General features: G+C 34.2%; 1 protein-coding gene across 16 annotated transcripts in view; it reads left to right on the top strand.

The window, feature by feature from the left end:
- Positions 1–17,896, top strand: part of RNPC3 (RNA binding region (RNP1, RRM) containing 3) — a 29,637-nt gene that overhangs the window by 1,890 nt on the left and 9,851 nt on the right. For 6 of the 16 annotated variants that reach the window (XM_054685375.2, XM_063798859.1, XM_054685377.2 and 3 more), the window contains 9 exons: positions 161–208; positions 6,229–6,347; positions 7,257–7,340; positions 7,813–7,924; positions 8,613–8,681; positions 9,831–9,973; positions 13,839–13,964; positions 15,791–15,939; positions 17,437–17,598. In XM_054685375.2, the coding sequence (XP_054541350.1) occupies positions 161–208; positions 6,229–6,347; positions 7,257–7,340; positions 7,813–7,924; positions 8,613–8,681; positions 9,831–9,973; positions 13,839–13,964; positions 15,791–15,939; positions 17,437–17,598 (1,012 nt within the window). Of the gene's footprint in view, positions 1–160; positions 209–6,228; positions 6,348–7,256; positions 7,341–7,812; positions 7,925–8,612; positions 8,682–9,830; positions 9,974–13,838; positions 13,965–15,787; positions 15,940–17,436; positions 17,599–17,896 lie in introns of all 16 variants that reach the window. The other 10 variants (XM_054685362.2, XM_009426668.5, XM_054685364.2 and 7 more) reach the window with 3 other exon arrangements.

Below are 17,896 nucleotides of genomic sequence, written 5' to 3'. Positions count from 1 at the left end.
CCACTGGACTGAAATTAGTAATCAGTTAAATGGTCTTGAGTTTTCATCCTTTCCCGTGATTTTATTAACATGTCACATTACTCCACTGGTAAAATGTCAGATTTCTTTGTGAGAAACTGAAATTATATTGGAAGTAATTTGTACCTTAACTCTGTTTCAGAAACATACAGCTTTTGCCACATTCCCTAATGAAAAAGCAGCTATAAAGGTATGACTTTTTCTTGACGATTAAAGTTGTCAACAGGATCCTTTTATACAATCTTGGTTCAGATAATGTTTAACTGTGGTTTTTAAGAAGCAAAAGCGTTTGTATTCCAACAGTTTCCCCAACAGACTACATTTGATTTGTCAGTTGGCAGATCTTGCCCAGTCCTTTAGTAGATTATCTATAAAGAAAAACTAACTGCATATGTAATTAAAATAACAATTTCTAAATGATTTAGATTGATAAATATCTCTGTGACTGTTACAAGGTAAGATGTTTCAGGTGTTAAAAGGAGAATATACATTTCTTTATAATGCCAGGGAATCATTCACAGGAGGTGATCTTTTAGCTAGAAGTCCAATGATTAATTGGATTTTTTCAGAAGGAAACAAGTGGAGATGGGCCTTCTGGGCTTGCAGAACACCAAATAAAGCTGTGAGATATTGGAAGTTATAAGTGGAGCAGGAGCTAAGGGTTGAGATGGAAATGGAACTTGAAAAATAGATTTGAGTCTGGGAGAGAGGTATTGAGTTTGGTTTAGTAGGTGGACACTTGATACTTTTGAGCTGGCTCATAATATGATCAGGCCTGTTAAAGATATCTGGTATAGTTCATATCATGGATTGGATGCGCAGAATTATTAGAGGTAGGAGACCAAATGGAAGGCTGTTATAATGGCCAAGGCAAGAATAACTATCTGAAGAAGACAGTAAGAAGACAAAGGGGGAAGTAAATATATATTCAATAGAGATCGAGTTTGTAGGTTTTATAATATAGGGGTTGAGAGAAAGAATAGTTCAGGATATTTAGATTGAGGATTGAGTTATTTGGGTTGTTATATTAGCTGACATGAGGATCCAGAGGACGTTTGCAAAGGCATATGATGAATTCACTTGTCATCTGTTAACTTGGAGGGGTCATTGGGCTACTTTTATGGAAATATTTAAAAATATTAGTGAGAGCTGAGGCAAGGTGAAGAATGGAAAGATTCTTCAACCATGTGAATAAATATGATTGCCCAAAGGATAATAAGCTAGGAGAGAAGAATGGGAAGGAGCAGTTAAAGTAGGAGAACTAGAAAGGAAATTATCACTGATGCAAAGAGAAGTGTGTTTTAAGAAGATGAAATCCTGTGATGATGCAAAATGAGGAATGAACACATCTATTAAAGTCTTTTTGCCATGAAACAATAGAAATGACCCAAATTCTCATCGGTAAAAGGAAGGGAAGCCTTAAATCACATTATATCCATATACTGGACTGCAACTGTCTGAGAATGATGTCAAATGGTATGTGTTAATATGGAATGATAGCCCAGATAGAGTACATGAATAAAGTTGCGAAACATTATGTATGATGTAACCTCAGATTTTTTGAAACTAATGGTATACATGTTAGCATATACACAGAAAAAATATGGCAGAACTATACACCAAAATGTTAAAAGCATCTTTCTCTGAGAGTAGGATTACAGAGGGCTTTCATATTATATTAATATGTACTTTTATAATGATAGGTAATTTTTTTTCAGAAAAAAAGTATTTTTAAAAATATAATACATTATAAATAAAGTATGGTAATGAAAAACGCATTGTTTTAGGGTCAAGAATAACTTGGAGGAGAGGACATGGAGCCAGTCATTGTCTTTGGAAATGTTTGTAGTGAAAGGAAGCAGTAAGAGGTTAATGGCAATATTGATAGGGCTTTTAGGCTAGAGAGCATTTGGCCTTATTGGAAAGTGATAGATTAAGAAAACAAAGGGAGAAATGTTCAAGAATAGAGTAAGTAGCCGAGTCAGGTAGGAGGAGTTAACATTAAAAATGAAAAACCTTAAATCTTTGAAAATAAGAACATATGTGATACCCATTTTGAGAAGAAGAAAGTTGGAGTAAGTCAGGTTAGATGACCTTCATTTCAGATAATCAAGGCTTCACTGACAGTAAAGAGGTCTAAAGTTCATTTAAGGTCTTGAAAATTATTGAAACATTTTAAAATTAACTTTGTATGATGATGTAAGGCAGGGATCCTCAAACCCTGGGACACGGACTGGTACCCAGCCACGGCCTGGTACCTAACCACCGCCTGTTAGAACCTGGGCCGCACAGCAGGAGGTGACTGGCAGGCTGAGGAAGCTTTATCTCTATTCAGGGCGACTCCGCCTGGCTGCCTGAGCTCCACCTCCAGTCAGATCAGCAGTGCCTTGGCCCCTGTTGTGAACTGCACATGCAAGGGATCTAGGTTGCGCTCTCAATGAGAATCTGACTAATGACTTATGATCCGAGATGAATCAGTTTCATCTCGAAACCATCTTCTCCCCACCCCCCACCCCGGCCTGTGGAAAAGTTGTCTTGCACAAAACCGGTCTCTGGTTAAGGCTTGTACTTTCACGTGTTCAAAAATGTTAAGTACCTACTATGTGCTAGATGCTGTTTTAGGTTTTGGGATTATATGTGAAGACAAAGATGATTATAGTTCATATTCTCAAAAGGGGAGACAGACAATAAATAATAAACTTTAATATTTTAGAAGATGATAAATGCTATGGAAAAAGGACAAGTAGAGCAATAAGATCAGGAGTGCTAAGTGGGGAGAGGTCAGGCTGTAGTTAGGGTTATATTTGAACAACAATTTGAAGGATGCGAAGGGAGTTAGCTAATGAAATTTCTGGGAGAAGTACCTTTGAATTAGAGGAACAGCTGGAACAGGGGCTCTAGGATGTGACCATGCCTGTCAGGTTGTTCAAGGAAGCCACTGTGACTGGAGCAGACATAGTGGGAGTGATCTGTGGGAGCAGGAGTGGGAGTGATCATTGGATTTGAAGTCAGAGAAGTCATAGAATCTATATTATGTAGATTATAGTAAGGAACTTAGATTGCTGTCAGTAAAATAGGAAGCCATTGGAGCAAGGGGGTGACCTTGATATTTCAAAGAATTGCTTTTGCTTTTGTGACTAGACTGAAGGGAGGGAAAGGTAGAAACGGAAATCCGTTAAAATATTGTGGTAATTCAGTCCAGAATTGATGGTTGCCTTGACCACAATGGTAGTGGTTAGCGGTGATTAGATTCTTTATATATTTTGAAGGTAGAAGCAAGGATTTCTTACTGTATTTATTCCAGTAGGTTTTGGGGGAACTGGTGGTGTTTAGTTACATGAATAAGTTCTTTAATCGTGATTTCTGAGATTTTGATGTACCTGTCACCCAAGCAATATACACTGTGCCCATTGTGAATTCTTTTATCCCTCACCCCCACTCCCAACACTTTCTCCTGAGTCCTCAAAGTCCATTGTATCATTCTTATGCCTTTGGGTCCTCATAGCTTAGCTCCTACTTAGGAGTGAGAACATACGATGTTTGGTTTTCCATTCCTGAGTTACTTCACTTAGAATAATGGTCTCCCATTCCATCTAGGTTGCTGCAAATGCCATTATTTTGTTCCTTTTTATGGCTGAGTAGTAGTCCATGTTATATATATGGAATATATATATATATATATATATATATATACCATAATTTCTTTATCCACTCATTGATTGATGGGCATTTGGGCTGGTTCCGTATGTTTGCAGTTGCAAATTGTGCTGCTATAAACATGCATGTGCAACTGTCTTTTTTGTATAATGACTTATTGTCTTCTGGGTAGATACTCAGTAGTGGGATTGCTGGATGAAATGGTAGGTCTACTTTTAGTTCTTTAAGGAATCTCCACACTATTTTTCATACTTACTGTACTAGTTTACATTCCCACCAGCAGTGTGAAAGTCACTTTCACCACATATTCTGCCAACATCTATTATGTTTTGATTTTTTCATTATGACCATTATTGCAGGAGTAAGGAGGTATTGCCTCATGATTTTGGTTTGTATTTCCATGATCATTAGTGATGTTGCGCAGTTGTTTGTTGGCCATTTGTGTATCTTATTTCGAGAATTGTCTATTCATGTCCTTAGCCCATGGGATTTTTTTTTTTCTTGCTGATTTATTTGGATTCCTCGTAGATTCTGGACATTAGTGTTTTTTTTGGATGTATAGATTGCAAATATTTTCTCCCGCTATGGGTTGTCTGTTTGTTGATTGTTTCTTTTGCTGTGCAGAAGCTTTTTAGTTTAATTAAGTCCCATCTATTTATCTTTGTTTTTGTTGCATTTGCTTTTGGGTTCTTAGTCATGACGTCTTTGCCTAAGCCAATGTCTAGAAGGGTTTTTCTGATGTTATCTTCTAGAATTTTTATGGTTTCAGGTCTTAGATTTAAGTCCTTGATCCATCTTGAGTTGATTTTTGTATAAGGTGAGAGATGAGGATCCAGTTTCATTCTTCTACATGCGACTTGCCAATTATCCCAGCACCATTTGTTGAATAAGGTGTCTTTTCCCTACTTTATGTTTTTGTTTGCTTTCTGGAAGATCAGTTTCCTGTAAGTATTTGGGTTTATTTCTGTGTTCTCTATTCTGTTCCATTGGTCTATGTGCCTATTTTTATACCAGTACCATGCTGTTTTGATGACTATGGCCTTATGGTATAGGCAAACAGGATTTCTTAATGACTTGGATATGGAATGTGGGAAAGAAGCATTAAGGATGATTACAAGATTTTTGACCTGAATAATTGGAATAATGGAGTTGCTATCAACTGAAATACAGATGGCTCCTGGTGGAGCACATTTGGGGCTGGGGGAAAGATTAAGTGGTCTAGCTTCTGAAATGTTGAATTTGAAATGTTTGTTAGATATCTATGGGGCGCTGTCCATTATTTGAATATGTGTTCCTTGACTTCAGGACAGAAGTCTGTGCTGAAATTATAAATTAGTGAATCATTAGCATACAGATTTAAAGTTCGGATGCTGGATTAAATCACCAAGATAATATGTTGAGAGAGAGAGGAAGACCAGGACAAGAGCTCTGGAGCATTCTAACATTAAGAACATGAGAGAAGGCACAAGTCAAAGAGATGGAGGAGTACAAACCAGCGAGCTAGGAAGAAAAGAATGTATGAAGTCTTGAAGCCAAGTGAATGACATGTATCAAGGAAGGAGTGATTAACTATATTAAATGCAACCAAGTGAAGACTAGGAGTTGATCATTGGCCCAACAATGCAAAATTTGTTGTCTATGATAAGCAGTCTCAGTAAACTTATTAAAGCATTAACCTGATTGAAATAGGTTTGAAACTGAATAGGCAGAAAGGAGTTATAGATAGAGGGTTTAGATAGCTTGTACAGAGTTTTACTGCAAAACTAATAATACAAATTTAGGATGGGAGAAATAGGAGCATGTTTTCATACTGATACGGATAATCCAGTAGAGGACAGTAAATTAACAGTATAAATAAGATCACCCTCCACACCCCTCACCACACACAATTCCAGAGCATAGCTAAGTAAAGACCCTTGAGGAGATGAGAGGATGGAATTTAGTATATAAGTTAAGCAGCTGGATTTAGATAGGCATGTGGATAGTTAATAGATGATAACAGACAGCATGCATATGCTGGTTGATGGGGAGTTATAGTGGGAGTCTGATATTCTCATGTCATCACTTCTGTTGTCTCAAAGTAGAAAACAAGGTGCTAAGCTAACGGAATACAAGAAAAGTATTGTGAGGTTAAGGAACAAGAAGAAAGTACAAAATACTCTCTTAGATACAGGTGGAAAAAATAGACTAAGATTGTAATAAGTAATTTTGTGGCATAATTAAAAATCACCCTGAGATTTCTGGTAGTTTTTATAAATTGAAAGTGAGGCCAGGGAAATTTGTTAGTTTGTTTTCTAGCCATTTTCAGCTGCCTGGGTATAAGCAGAGCTGGCATAAAGTGGGATTTAGCTAGATTTTTATTTTCCTAAGTTATAGGAAGTAGTCCTTTAATAAGTAATAAAGGCTTGATAGCCTGAGATTAAAAATAAATTAGGAAATAGTCAAGGAACTGTTTACAGCATTAGCAAAAAAAAAAAAAGTATAAAAATTGGTCTCTAACAAATCATTTTTGGTACAATTGTGAAATGTTTACTCTTGTTCTTTTAACTGAAGGCATTGACAAGACTCCATCAACTGAAACTTTTAGGTCATACTTTAGTCGTTGAATTTGCAAAAGAGCAAGATCGAGTTCACTCCCCATGTCCCACTTCAGGCTCTGAAAAAAAAAAAAGGTATGTAAATCATACATTTTTGTTACATTTTTAAAGTGTGTGTTTTTTTTAAGCAGTTATGCAGTTATTGTATTGTTTTCAGACTAGCAGGTAATTGGAAGAATAATGACAGATTTTTCCATTAAACCTAGTACAGTAAAACAGTATGTTTATTTTTGCTGCTAATTGTGCATTAGGAACCAGATTTAATATTACGGGCTAATCATTATGAAGTGGGAAGGGAGTGGGCTGAAATGAATTCATCTTCAACTTTCAATGGAGGGAAAATAACTAGTATGAAGTCTTTGTATCAGAGATATCACAGTGTCATGAAATCAAGACTGGCATTTTGTTTCCGGCTGTGACTCTTCGTAGTACAGCTTCACAAATTTGCTTTACACTAGTGGTTCTCAAAGTGTGGTCCCTAGATCAGCTGTATCATCTGTAAACTTGATCAAAATACAGAACCTTGAGCTTTAACCCAGTCTTACTGAATCAGAAACTTAACTGAGGGATGGAAGGGATGGGAAAATGTTGTAGAAGTCTATGAGTTTTAATAAACTCTCCAAGTGATTATGACACACATTAAAGACATTTGATTACCACTGTTTTATACCATGTAAACTTTAGTTTTATTTTTGTTCAGTGACAATTATGCCACTTCATAGTCTTGCTGTGAAGAGTATATGAAAATGTGTAGTGCTCAATGCAATAATAATACAGAAAGGATTCAGTGAAGGTTACTTTTAGTTAATTTTAGTTCCCTTCCCATTTATTGGTGTTCGCTTGAGAAATACTTGAAAGTTTTTTTTTTTTTTTTTAATGAAGCTGTTTTTATAATGACATGTTTGAAAAGGTAATTTATCTTTTCTGTGTGCAGTTTTTCACCCTTTGGAAAGATAAGATTAACTTTGATTCTGTATGTCCTAGGTCTGATGACCCTGTGGAAGATGATAAAGAAAAGAAAGAACTTGGTTATTTAACAGTAGAAAATGGAATTGCACCAAACCATGGGTTAGCGTTTTTGTTTGCTTTTCTTTTGCTTTTGTTCTGTGTTATATACAGATATACAGATATCTTACTGCTTTTTGCTTACTATATATTGTAATATACAGATATCTTATTGCTTATTGTATATTGTGTTATATACAGATATCATTGCAAATAAGATAATTTTAAAAACAAAGATATTTAATGTCATGCATATTTTTAATATGTTGAATAAACATTTTGAGTTATGAGTTTGTCACTGAATTCAGTGCAGAGAAAGCATCTATTAAGATGTTCAGAGCTACAAGATAAACCTCTGCCAAGAAATGCAGTAGCTTATTTTTCTTTTTAAATGTACTTTGGATCTTTTAGGAACAAGGTAAATCTAATAGTACTGTATCATTTGAGCAGTGTGTTTGTTATCAGGTTACCTAAAATGAGTTACTGATATGAAATTATGAAAACATAAGCATCTTAAATGTTTTTTGTTTTATAGGCTGACTTTTCCTTTAAATTCATGCCTCAAGTATATGTACCCACCACCTTCCAGCACAATCCTAGCAAACATTGTAAATGCCTTGGCAAGTGTGCCTAAGTTCTATGTACAGGTAAGTAGAATAAAACTTTTCCTAAAAGGACTTGTTGTATAGCTTGATACTTTATTTTTCATGCTGATTCTCATAAAAGTAATCAGACTAATTCTATACAGCCAGTGATACAGTATTTTAAATGTAATTAAATATTTTCTACTTTCAAGTAGAGACTTTTATAAGGTATCGTATAAGTGGATACTAATAAACAGAAGCTAGTTTGGGAAATGTAATTTGTGATAATTCTCTATTACTTTAGAATACATCATTAACATAGAGATTCTTAAAAGAAAAGTTATAGTAAACCCCTGAGCAAATGCTTAAAAATATTGGCAGTAATAACATATTTTTTTGAAGTACAAAGTATAGATGATGTTTATTTTTTAATGTATTTCTCTGTTTTATAATTTTACAATAATTGGGTTAAAGATATAAAATCATTTCAGTAGTTTTTATATTGCAAGAACGTTACATTCTTAGCGATGGGACTAATTGAACATGTAGAATTGACATTTTAGGAAGGTTAATCTGAGATATACTAATGCCTTGTTTTACCTTATGCAGAGATTATAAAGGCAAGAGATGGGCAGGTCTTCCTTTACACTCAATTAATAAATAGTATTATAGCAAAGTTTCTTAGTGCATAAAATACAAGATGTGAGTTGAATCATTTTATATGTGAATTTAAATGTCTTACCATTTTAAGGTCCTTCATCTTATGAATAAAATGAATTTGCCCACACCTTTTGGACCAATTACTGTGCGACCTCCCATGGTAAGAAAGCTCTTAGAATTTTCAAGTCAAAATTTCTCTTCCTGAATGGGATTATTGAGGCTGAATTATACAGGTGTTGTAGCAACCTCTGATGTACATTGAAAATAAGGAACGGGTATAAAGTAATATGATGATAATAGTAGAACTGAGAACTGTTAAGTGAGGAAAAGCCAGAATATGAAAGAAATGCCTTTGTCAATAAAGGCTATCATTTCATCCAGTGTTGTTAAGTTTTTTGAGCCAAAACATTGTGCCATCCTATAAGGTAGTTATATTTAACTAAATTACCTAAAGATTTCATAGTTCTGGTTTTGTCACAAATAGAGCTTTTTTTGCAAAAGACGAAAAAGGGGGCTGATATTTTTATTAGACTTGACTATGCAAATCTGTCAATAATTTAGAAGTAGGCTATACCTGCTCTTGAATAATTTTAGTTATTATTTTGCTGTAGTACTCCTAGTATATTTATGAATAATAGCAATGCAAAATTATTAATACTGTGAGTGTTCATATATGAATAGAAGAGAATGTGGTTTGGGATTTGTTGCTTTTCTAATGTATGTACTATTAATTTTAGGATTTGTTTTTTTTTTCTTTTTGTAACCCCAACACCAACTCAGTGCTTGATATATTACTGGAGAATTAGTTAAGGTTATACTAGCTGCTGTTAACAAATAAATTCTTAGTCATTTAATACAATAAAAGTTATTTTTGGTTATGTCAGATCCTTTCCAAAAGTAGAGCAGAGGGATATTTTGTTCTACTGAGCCACGAAAAACACCTGAATTGTTTCGACCATGTGCCTTCCCAGGTTGATGAAGACATTGCTACACAGTCTGCAGATCAGGAAGGAAGAATTGTATGTGGGAGTTTTTAATGGTCTCATTTCATTGGCTATAACTCAGTTACAAGGGGAAATATAACTGCAGAGGAGCTTTGAAAATTTAGTTCAGCTGAGGGTAAAGGAAGAAGAGACAAATTTTGTCATCAGCTAGTGATCTGCCATACAAGGTGTTCCCTTAATATGTGTAGAATGTGTTAAAAAAAAAAAAGACCATGTGTTAGAAATGAGAATGAAGTATTCAGATGGAGTTTGTTCTATAAATATTTTGGACTGCCATAGTATTTTTGTTTTATTCTTTTAATTAGTATGAAGACTATATGCCATTGCATGCACCTCTTCCACCCACATCTCCTCAGCCACCTGAGGAACCTCCTTTGCCAGACGAGGATGAGGAATTATCTAGTGAAGAATCAGAATATGAAAGCACTGATGATGAGGACCGACAGAGGTTTGTAACATGAAAAATTTGTTTAGTTTCCAAGAAACATAGAATGTAAGAAAGAGACTCTTGCTCTCCCTAGATTTTGTGTGTATAATACTTAATAATTTGGGGTGATTAGAATTTGTCCTCAGCCCCCCAACACCTCAGGCATATATAGCAGCTATAAATTAAGACCTGAGAATAGATAACAAGACCTAAGTGAAAATTTTTGGATTATGCATAATTTTTTAGATTGATGATTATGGTATTATAAAGTACGTTCGAGCCTTGTTATTTGTGGATTCCATATCTGAGAATTTGCCTACGTGCTAAAATTTATTTGTGACTTCAAAATCAATAATCGACGTGCTTTTTATTTATTATTATTATTATTATTATTTTTTTTGATACGGAGTTTCGCTCTTATTGCCCAGGCTGGAGTGCAATGGCACGATCTCAGCTCACCACAGCCTCCGCCTCCCAGGTTCAAGCAATTTTCCTGCCTCAGCTTCCCGAGTAGCTGGGATTACAGGCATGTGCCACCATGCTTGGATAAATTTTTGTATTTTTGGTAGAGACGGGGTTTCTCCATGTTGGTCAGGCTGGTCTCGAACTCCCAACCTCAGGTGATCCGCCTGCCTCAGCCTCCCAAAGTGCTGGGATTACAGGCATTAGCCACGTGCCCGGCCTTGATGTACTTTTTAAAGTTTTTTTGTGGAAATGGACATTGTACCATGTGGTGAAAAATTTGAGTCAGCCAACACACACATTCTGAGATGAAGTCAAATAAAGACACCCTCTGCCTTCTTGTTTCAGTTCTTATACTACAAACAAGTATCCTTTTCATAGTCTGTTCAGCACTACCTTTTTTCACATTTTTGAGTTTTTTTGTTGCGACTCTTGTGTTTAAAATGGCCCTTGAGCATGGTGTTGAAGTGCTCTTTAGTGTTCCTGAGCTCAAGAACGCTATGTCAAGCCTGATGGAGAAAATACATGGCTTTCCTTCAGGCCAGAGTTACGGTAGTATTGACTGTGAGTCAATGTTAATGAATCAACAGTGTATATTAAGTAAGGTGTTCTTAGACATAAACACATATCAAACAAGGTAATGTATTGATCAGATGACAAGATGTTGTAAACAAAGGCTTCCAAGAACCTAATGCTGAATTTTCCTAGGGACAGTGATTTAGTGTTTATGGTAACCTTAGAACATAACTTAGAACATAACATACATCGTCCATGTTCATGTTTTGACAGATGCTTATTCTTCTGGACTCTACTTACCTCAGAATAATTTCTAGAGTAATTCTTTAGGGTTTCATACAAAACTATTCATAGTAACTACTGCAGATGAATTATTCTTTTTATTGATAGTTCTTGACAATCTATGCATTTTATTTAAGGATTCTGACAAAGAATAGTACATTGTTAATAATGGTCATGTATATAATCCACAGCCTGGCTTAGAACAGGAATTGCCAAACTGTTTCTTTATAGGACCAAAGAGTAAATATTTTTGACTTTGAGAGTCATGTGGTCTCTGTTGTGGCTACTCAGTTCTACCCTTGTAGTAGGAAAGCATCCATAGATAGTACACCTAATGAGTTGGTGTGGTCTTATTCCAACTAGACTTTAATTACAAAAACAGGCAGCTAGCTGGATTTGGTCATTGAGCTGTAGTTTGTCAACCCCTGTCTGCAGGACTCTAATGGGAAAATGATCAAAATCTTAGGTGACTGTGCACGGAAGAAGTGGTATATAGGAGGTGTGAGTGGTTGGCATGAGGCAGAACCCAAGCAGACTCTGAGCAACATATACAAATAATTGCAATTTGACTGAGTCAGTGTCCACCCAAGTAGTGGTACAATGTGCAGTATATTCTCTTTCTAAGGGAAGAGTTAAAATCAAAGCATAGGTGGGGCTGAAACTATAAAATGGGAGTGAATACACTATCTGTCTTAAACAGAGACATTTAGGGAAGCTGGCAGTGCCTGATAGATGGTTACTTTAACTTGTTGAGTGTTAACTGTGGGCTAATTACTTAACCTCTGTGAACTTCACTTTCTTTATAAAAATAATGATAGTAATTAGAAATGCTACAGTAACCTGGCCAAACCCTTTTTTGTTTGTTTACTTAGGTTTCCATTAAAGGATGTAGTGAGGAATTCTGCCAGTAATTCATCTTGAGTCCTGAGAGAGAACATAGCCTTTGCGTGTACCAAGCTCTAGTTTCATGCTTCTCTCTTATCTTCAGGAAATGTAACAAGACCTAAACAAAAGAAAAATGGTACAGGTTGAGTATCTCTAAACTAAATCTGAAATCCAAAATGCTTCAGACTCTGTAATTTTTTGAGTACCAGTATGATACCACATATGGCTGGCTTAGTGACACCTTTGCTTGTTTTCTTTCTTTCTTTTTTCTTTTTAAGACAGGGTCTTACTCTTTTGCCCTAACTGGAGTGCAGTGGTGCAATCATGGCTTACTGCATATTCAACCTCCCGGGCTCAAGCAATCTGCCCGCATCAGTCCCAGTAGCTGGGACTACAGGCATGTGCTACCACACCTGGTTAATATTTTTCATATTTTTGTAGAGATAGGGTTTCACCATGTTGCACAGGCTGGTCTCAAAATCCTGGGCTCAAGTGACCCGCCCTCCTTGGCCTCCCAAAGTGCTGGGATTATAGGCGTGAGCCACCATGTCCAGCCAACACTTTTGCTTTCTGATGTTTCCATGTACACAAACTTTATTTCATGTACAAAATTATTAAGAATATTGTATAAAATTATCTTCAGTCTTTTGTGTATAAGTTGTATATGAAACTTAAATGAATTTCATGTTTAAATTTGTGTCTCATCCCCAAGAGATCTCACGTATATGCAAATATTACAAAACTGGTATACTTCTGGTTCCAGCCATTTTGGATAAGGGGTGCTCAACCTGTACTATTCATTTATTCAGCCAATAATTACTGAATATATGCCTAGCACTCTTGTAGAGGCTTGGTGTACTTCGGGTCAGCAATTTATAAATACAGACATATACTTTGAATAACTAAATTTTTTCATAAAGTTTTTGGTAAACCATGGTTTTTTAAAAGGGTTTAAATTACAGCATATGTTTTCATTTTTCCTCAGGGAAAAAAGGTTTAAAGCTTATTTGAACAATACCCTCCTTCCTCTCTTTTGTATTTTGTTGTGTGTGTATTTTACAAATATACAACCTTGAGAAGTAGAGCTGGGACTAGCGGTTTCCAAGTTCCTGCTCTGTAGATGATACAGAAATGCCTAGACAAGATCTATCTTTAATATTAAATATTCATACTCTTAATAGAGAAAAGCTATGTACAAGGTGTTGTCACTTCCTGAAACTACTTCAGAGCATAGTACAGTATTTGAAAACGGTTCTCAGGTAATTTAAGTTACCTTATTTATATAATGATTTGCAACAGTTCTGCACAAAATGCTTTTAAATGACATATTTCAGTCCAGGCTCTGTTTAATAATTAGAATATGAATAAAAATGATTTAAGAACATTAATATTATATCGATTTTATTATTGTATCTTGTTCAGCTGTTTGGCATGAAGTCCAGCCATTTTATTTGGGCAACTGCTTATGATGAAACATACATTTTAAAAATTGATAACATGTAATTAAGTCTATTTTTAATTTTTTCTAAGTAAGATGAAAGCTAAGCAAGGCAATTTAGTATTTGAGCTTTTATCAAATTGATTATCTCTTAATTGATGGTGTTCTATATACTTGATGTAAGTAAATCATTTTATAATTTAAATTATACACCAAAATACAAATTTAACTTTAATAGAAACAGTGTAAATAGCTATGCTTCTAGAAAGGAAATTTTGTTTATCATCCCTCTCCTCATTGTAGAATGAACAAATTAATGGAACTAGCAAATCTTCAGCCCAAAAGACCTAAAACAATAAAGCAGCGCCATGTGAGAAAAAAGAGAAAAATAAAGGATATGTTGAATACACCTTTGTGTCCTTCACACAGGTAATTTTATTTGAACTAAAAAATGAGGGTTGTCTGTATGTACTTTGTTTACTTGCTTAATTCACATCATTCTTCATTCTGGCATTTGTTTCCTGTCAGTGTTCTTGGTTTACATTGGCTTCCTAGTTGCCAAATTTACAAATATTCATAATTCTCTCACAGTTGACCACTACTCTTTTCTCTGTCGTAAGCCTTAAGGTATTTGCTTCCAGCTTCCTGTCTGCAGACTCAGAATATCTTATAGGCACTTAAGATATTGTTGAAAACAAAATTCATTTACTTTCCTTTTATCATTTCTTTTCTCTTTCTCCTCGTGCATTTACAGTTTTGTTAGTGACATTACTGTCACTAGTGTAATATATTAGTGAATAATGTCACTAATATAAACATCAGTGTGTTTATATACAGTTATTTAGTTTCTCTTAACTCCATCACCTGATATCAAACATTTTTTACTTAAAAAGTACCCAGCAGATAAAAATTCACATATCTTTACTTGGCACACAGGACCCACCCGAGTGCCTTTAAGTATTTATTGAGTGTATGGTAAGGTTTTCTGCTAAATATTGTGTGTAGTTTGAAGCATGCTTTTAAAGTTTAATGCTGTCTTTTCAAACAGTGAGTTAATAATCTTAAGTATAATAAGCCAAATGCACAGATGATTATTGCATTAGCAATTATAATACATGACATAGGAAATATAAACTAAGAACTAAAAGGTTGTGAGAAAAGAGAGGTCACAGCCAGTTGAGAAATTTGAAAAGGTTGTAAGAGAGAGGAGACATTTGAGCTGGCCCTTTAAGGAGGGGAGACAAAAATTAGGCAGGGAAACTGTATCCTATGTGAATGGAAGAATAAAAGGAAAGTTTCCAGAGGTAGGAAAATTTATTGAATAGGAATAGAAATGATGAAAGGGAAAGCTAGAAGGATGTGAAACCTCCCCTAAATGTTAGGCGATGGAGTTTGAATTTATTGAAGAAGCCATTGGAATGCCATTTATATTTTTAAAAATTAAGAATTCCTTTTGCACTACTTTATCTTGTAATAAACTTCCTAAAGAATTTGCAGATTTGGGATAAGGGTCAGACCGTAGTTATCCAAGAATGTTAGTAGATATACCTTACCTTTCCATTGTGTTTTGGACATTTTGTTATAGTCCAGAAGTTGCCAGTAAAATGATACTTGTTTTATACATGTTTGATTTGGAGTATTTTACCTTTTTTTCCCTTTGAATCTTTATAGTGACACTGAACAGTAGAAATTAATGTGAGCCACATTAAAATTGTATGAAAACATAATGTAAAATATCTTGATAACTTTTTGTATTGATTATATGCTGAAATAGTATTTTGGATATAATGAGAAATATTAATATGTTATATTATCAATATTTCATCTGTTTCTTTTCATGGTTTTAATGTGACTATTGACAATTTTAAGTCATCAAAGTCTAGTATTATATAGATATGTTTAAAATATCAAACATAGAATGCACTGTTTTGCATATTAATAAATATCCTGGGGTTTAGAATCAAGAGTCATCAAATCCCTTCTCTGTCGTTTACAGAATGACCTTATACAAATTATTGACCTCGCTGAACCTCAGTCTTTTTATGTGTAAACTAATAATTTAGTAGTACCTATATGAGAGCATTAAAGTTTATTAAACTAATAAGTCTAAGTCACTCACTTTATTGAATATCAAAAGTGTAGTGAGTCCTTTGTCAGTGTTAACTTTTAAAATTTAAAGTAAACTTGAAATAATATTTTACTCAGGATTTTATTTGCAATTACAAACTAATGCTATGATTGTTTTTAAATAGCAGTTTACATCCAGTGCTGTTACCTTCAGATGTATTTGACCAACCACAACCTGTAGGTAATAAAAGAATTGAATTCCATATATCTACCGACATGCCAGCTGCATTTAAGAAAGATTTAGAAAAGGAACAAAATTGTGAGGAAAAAAATCATGGTAAGGATATTCTAGTTATTTCACATGCTGAAATCAACTTATTGTGTTAGAATTAAGTTTTACATATAATGTTTCATATTTTAGTATTTGTCAACTTTATTTAAAATATGCAATTAGTGTTTCCCAAAATCATGGAATAATATCCGCTTTCAACTTTTTTATATAACAGAAATTGATGGTAAACGGTGAGATTGTCACTGTTACCCTTTGCTAATAATGACCTCTAGAATGAAATTTAGTGCTTTTTGCTGATGTTTACACTAAAAATATAATGGAGTTTCTTTTATTGACTTTTTCATTGCTTGTTTCATGCCGTGGCCTATGGTTTTATTCGTGTAACTATATTAATACTGGTTAGAAAACAAGCAATGTTACTATTTTGTGAGTTGTAGACTTAATGTAAAAAAATATATATATATATTTTAATCCAAAAGACATGGAAGATTGTTTGCCAAGAATACTATTCTTAAGTTTAAAACAAATGTATTGAAATTACAGGTTTTTTTTACTTGTTTTAACCATGAACTTGATGATATAATGGTGTTCTTTTGTTCTTTAAGTCTTTATTTTGAAATTTCTGAAATAATACAAGTTGATAGAAATGTAACCAAAACAAAGTAAAATTGTTAAAAAGTTAACACCTCAAACCTCACTCTCCTGTGTCCTACTACCTAAAGGCAAATACTGTTAGCAATTTGGTATGTGTATATACATAACGTGTGTGTGTGTGTGTCTGTGTGTGTGTATGTATGTATCCTTCCAGACCTTATCCTGTATATGTATGAACACATTTCACTCTTATTTTTTAAATGAACATAATGTTTTGACGGTATTTATCATTCACTCATTAATGACTTGTTGAAAGTTTGTTATCTAGCGGACTCCATGGACAAGTTTGCCATGGTCTCTTTTTTGAAGTTTACAATCTAGTTAGGGGTAGCTGACTATGTCAAAGCATAAACATATACTTTACATTTTTTGGCTGTATAATAGCCCTTAATATAATTTTGTCAATATTTTATCATGCCTTTTTCATAGAAGTTGAGGTTGTTTCCCTTCTTTTACTATTACAGAAAATACTGGAATATGTCTTTGCACATATATCTTTGAGCACTTGTGTGAATATAGGATAGAATTCTAGTAAGTATTGCAAACATAGTGAGTGAAAAACTGTGACTAGTTTTAATTCCTATCTTGGATGGTGAGTGAGAATGTAGTGCCTTTTCAGGTAGCTCCTTTTTAGTGTGTTTATTTAACATTTTTCTTTTTATAAATTTTTCTTATCTCATGGCTAGTCACCCTTTAACACAATTTTTTTTTTTACTATTTGGACCTTTATAGAAAATGTTTGTGCATGCCTCTTTTAGTATATTGAGAAACACCAAAGAATTTTAGTGCCAGAAGATATATTATTGAATATAAAATAGGAGGTGGGGACCCAAAAACTATTTTTAAAGGAGAGATTCTTAATGGTTAATGTTAATATTGAACTCTTAGATTTACCTGCTACTGAAGTTGATGCATCCAATATAGGATTTGGAAAAATCTTCCCCAAACCTAATTTGGACATCACAGAGGAGATTAAAGAAGACTCTGATGAAATGCCTTCAGAATGTATTTCTAGAAGGGAATTGGAAAAGGGCAGAATTTCTAGAGAAGGTAATGTCACGAAATAAACTAAGCACATATTCCATTTTATATATCTTTGACTCTATAGAAACAAAACAAATCTGTCATGCCATTTACCTTAATTTAAGGCACATACTTTAAAACATCTCTCCGATTAATGTTTGTAATCACTTCTTCTGTTTTTTTTAAATACTCATACTTTATAGTGAAGGGAACGTTCCTTTCCATACAGTGTTTCCAGTCTATATTTAGGAAAAAATTTTGTTTTCATTCCTAAAACTTTCATGTGGCATTTAAAATAAGTCAGTGTGTCCCACAAGTCTGGAGT

Source organism: Pan troglodytes, chromosome 1, assembly GCF_028858775.2.
Source record: "Pan troglodytes isolate AG18354 chromosome 1, NHGRI_mPanTro3-v2.0_pri, whole genome shotgun sequence".
NCBI lineage: Eukaryota > Metazoa > Chordata > Mammalia > Primates > Hominidae > Pan > Pan troglodytes.
The sequence above is the reverse complement of the archived record's forward strand: the minus strand, read 5'-3'. Positions and strand labels throughout refer to the sequence as shown.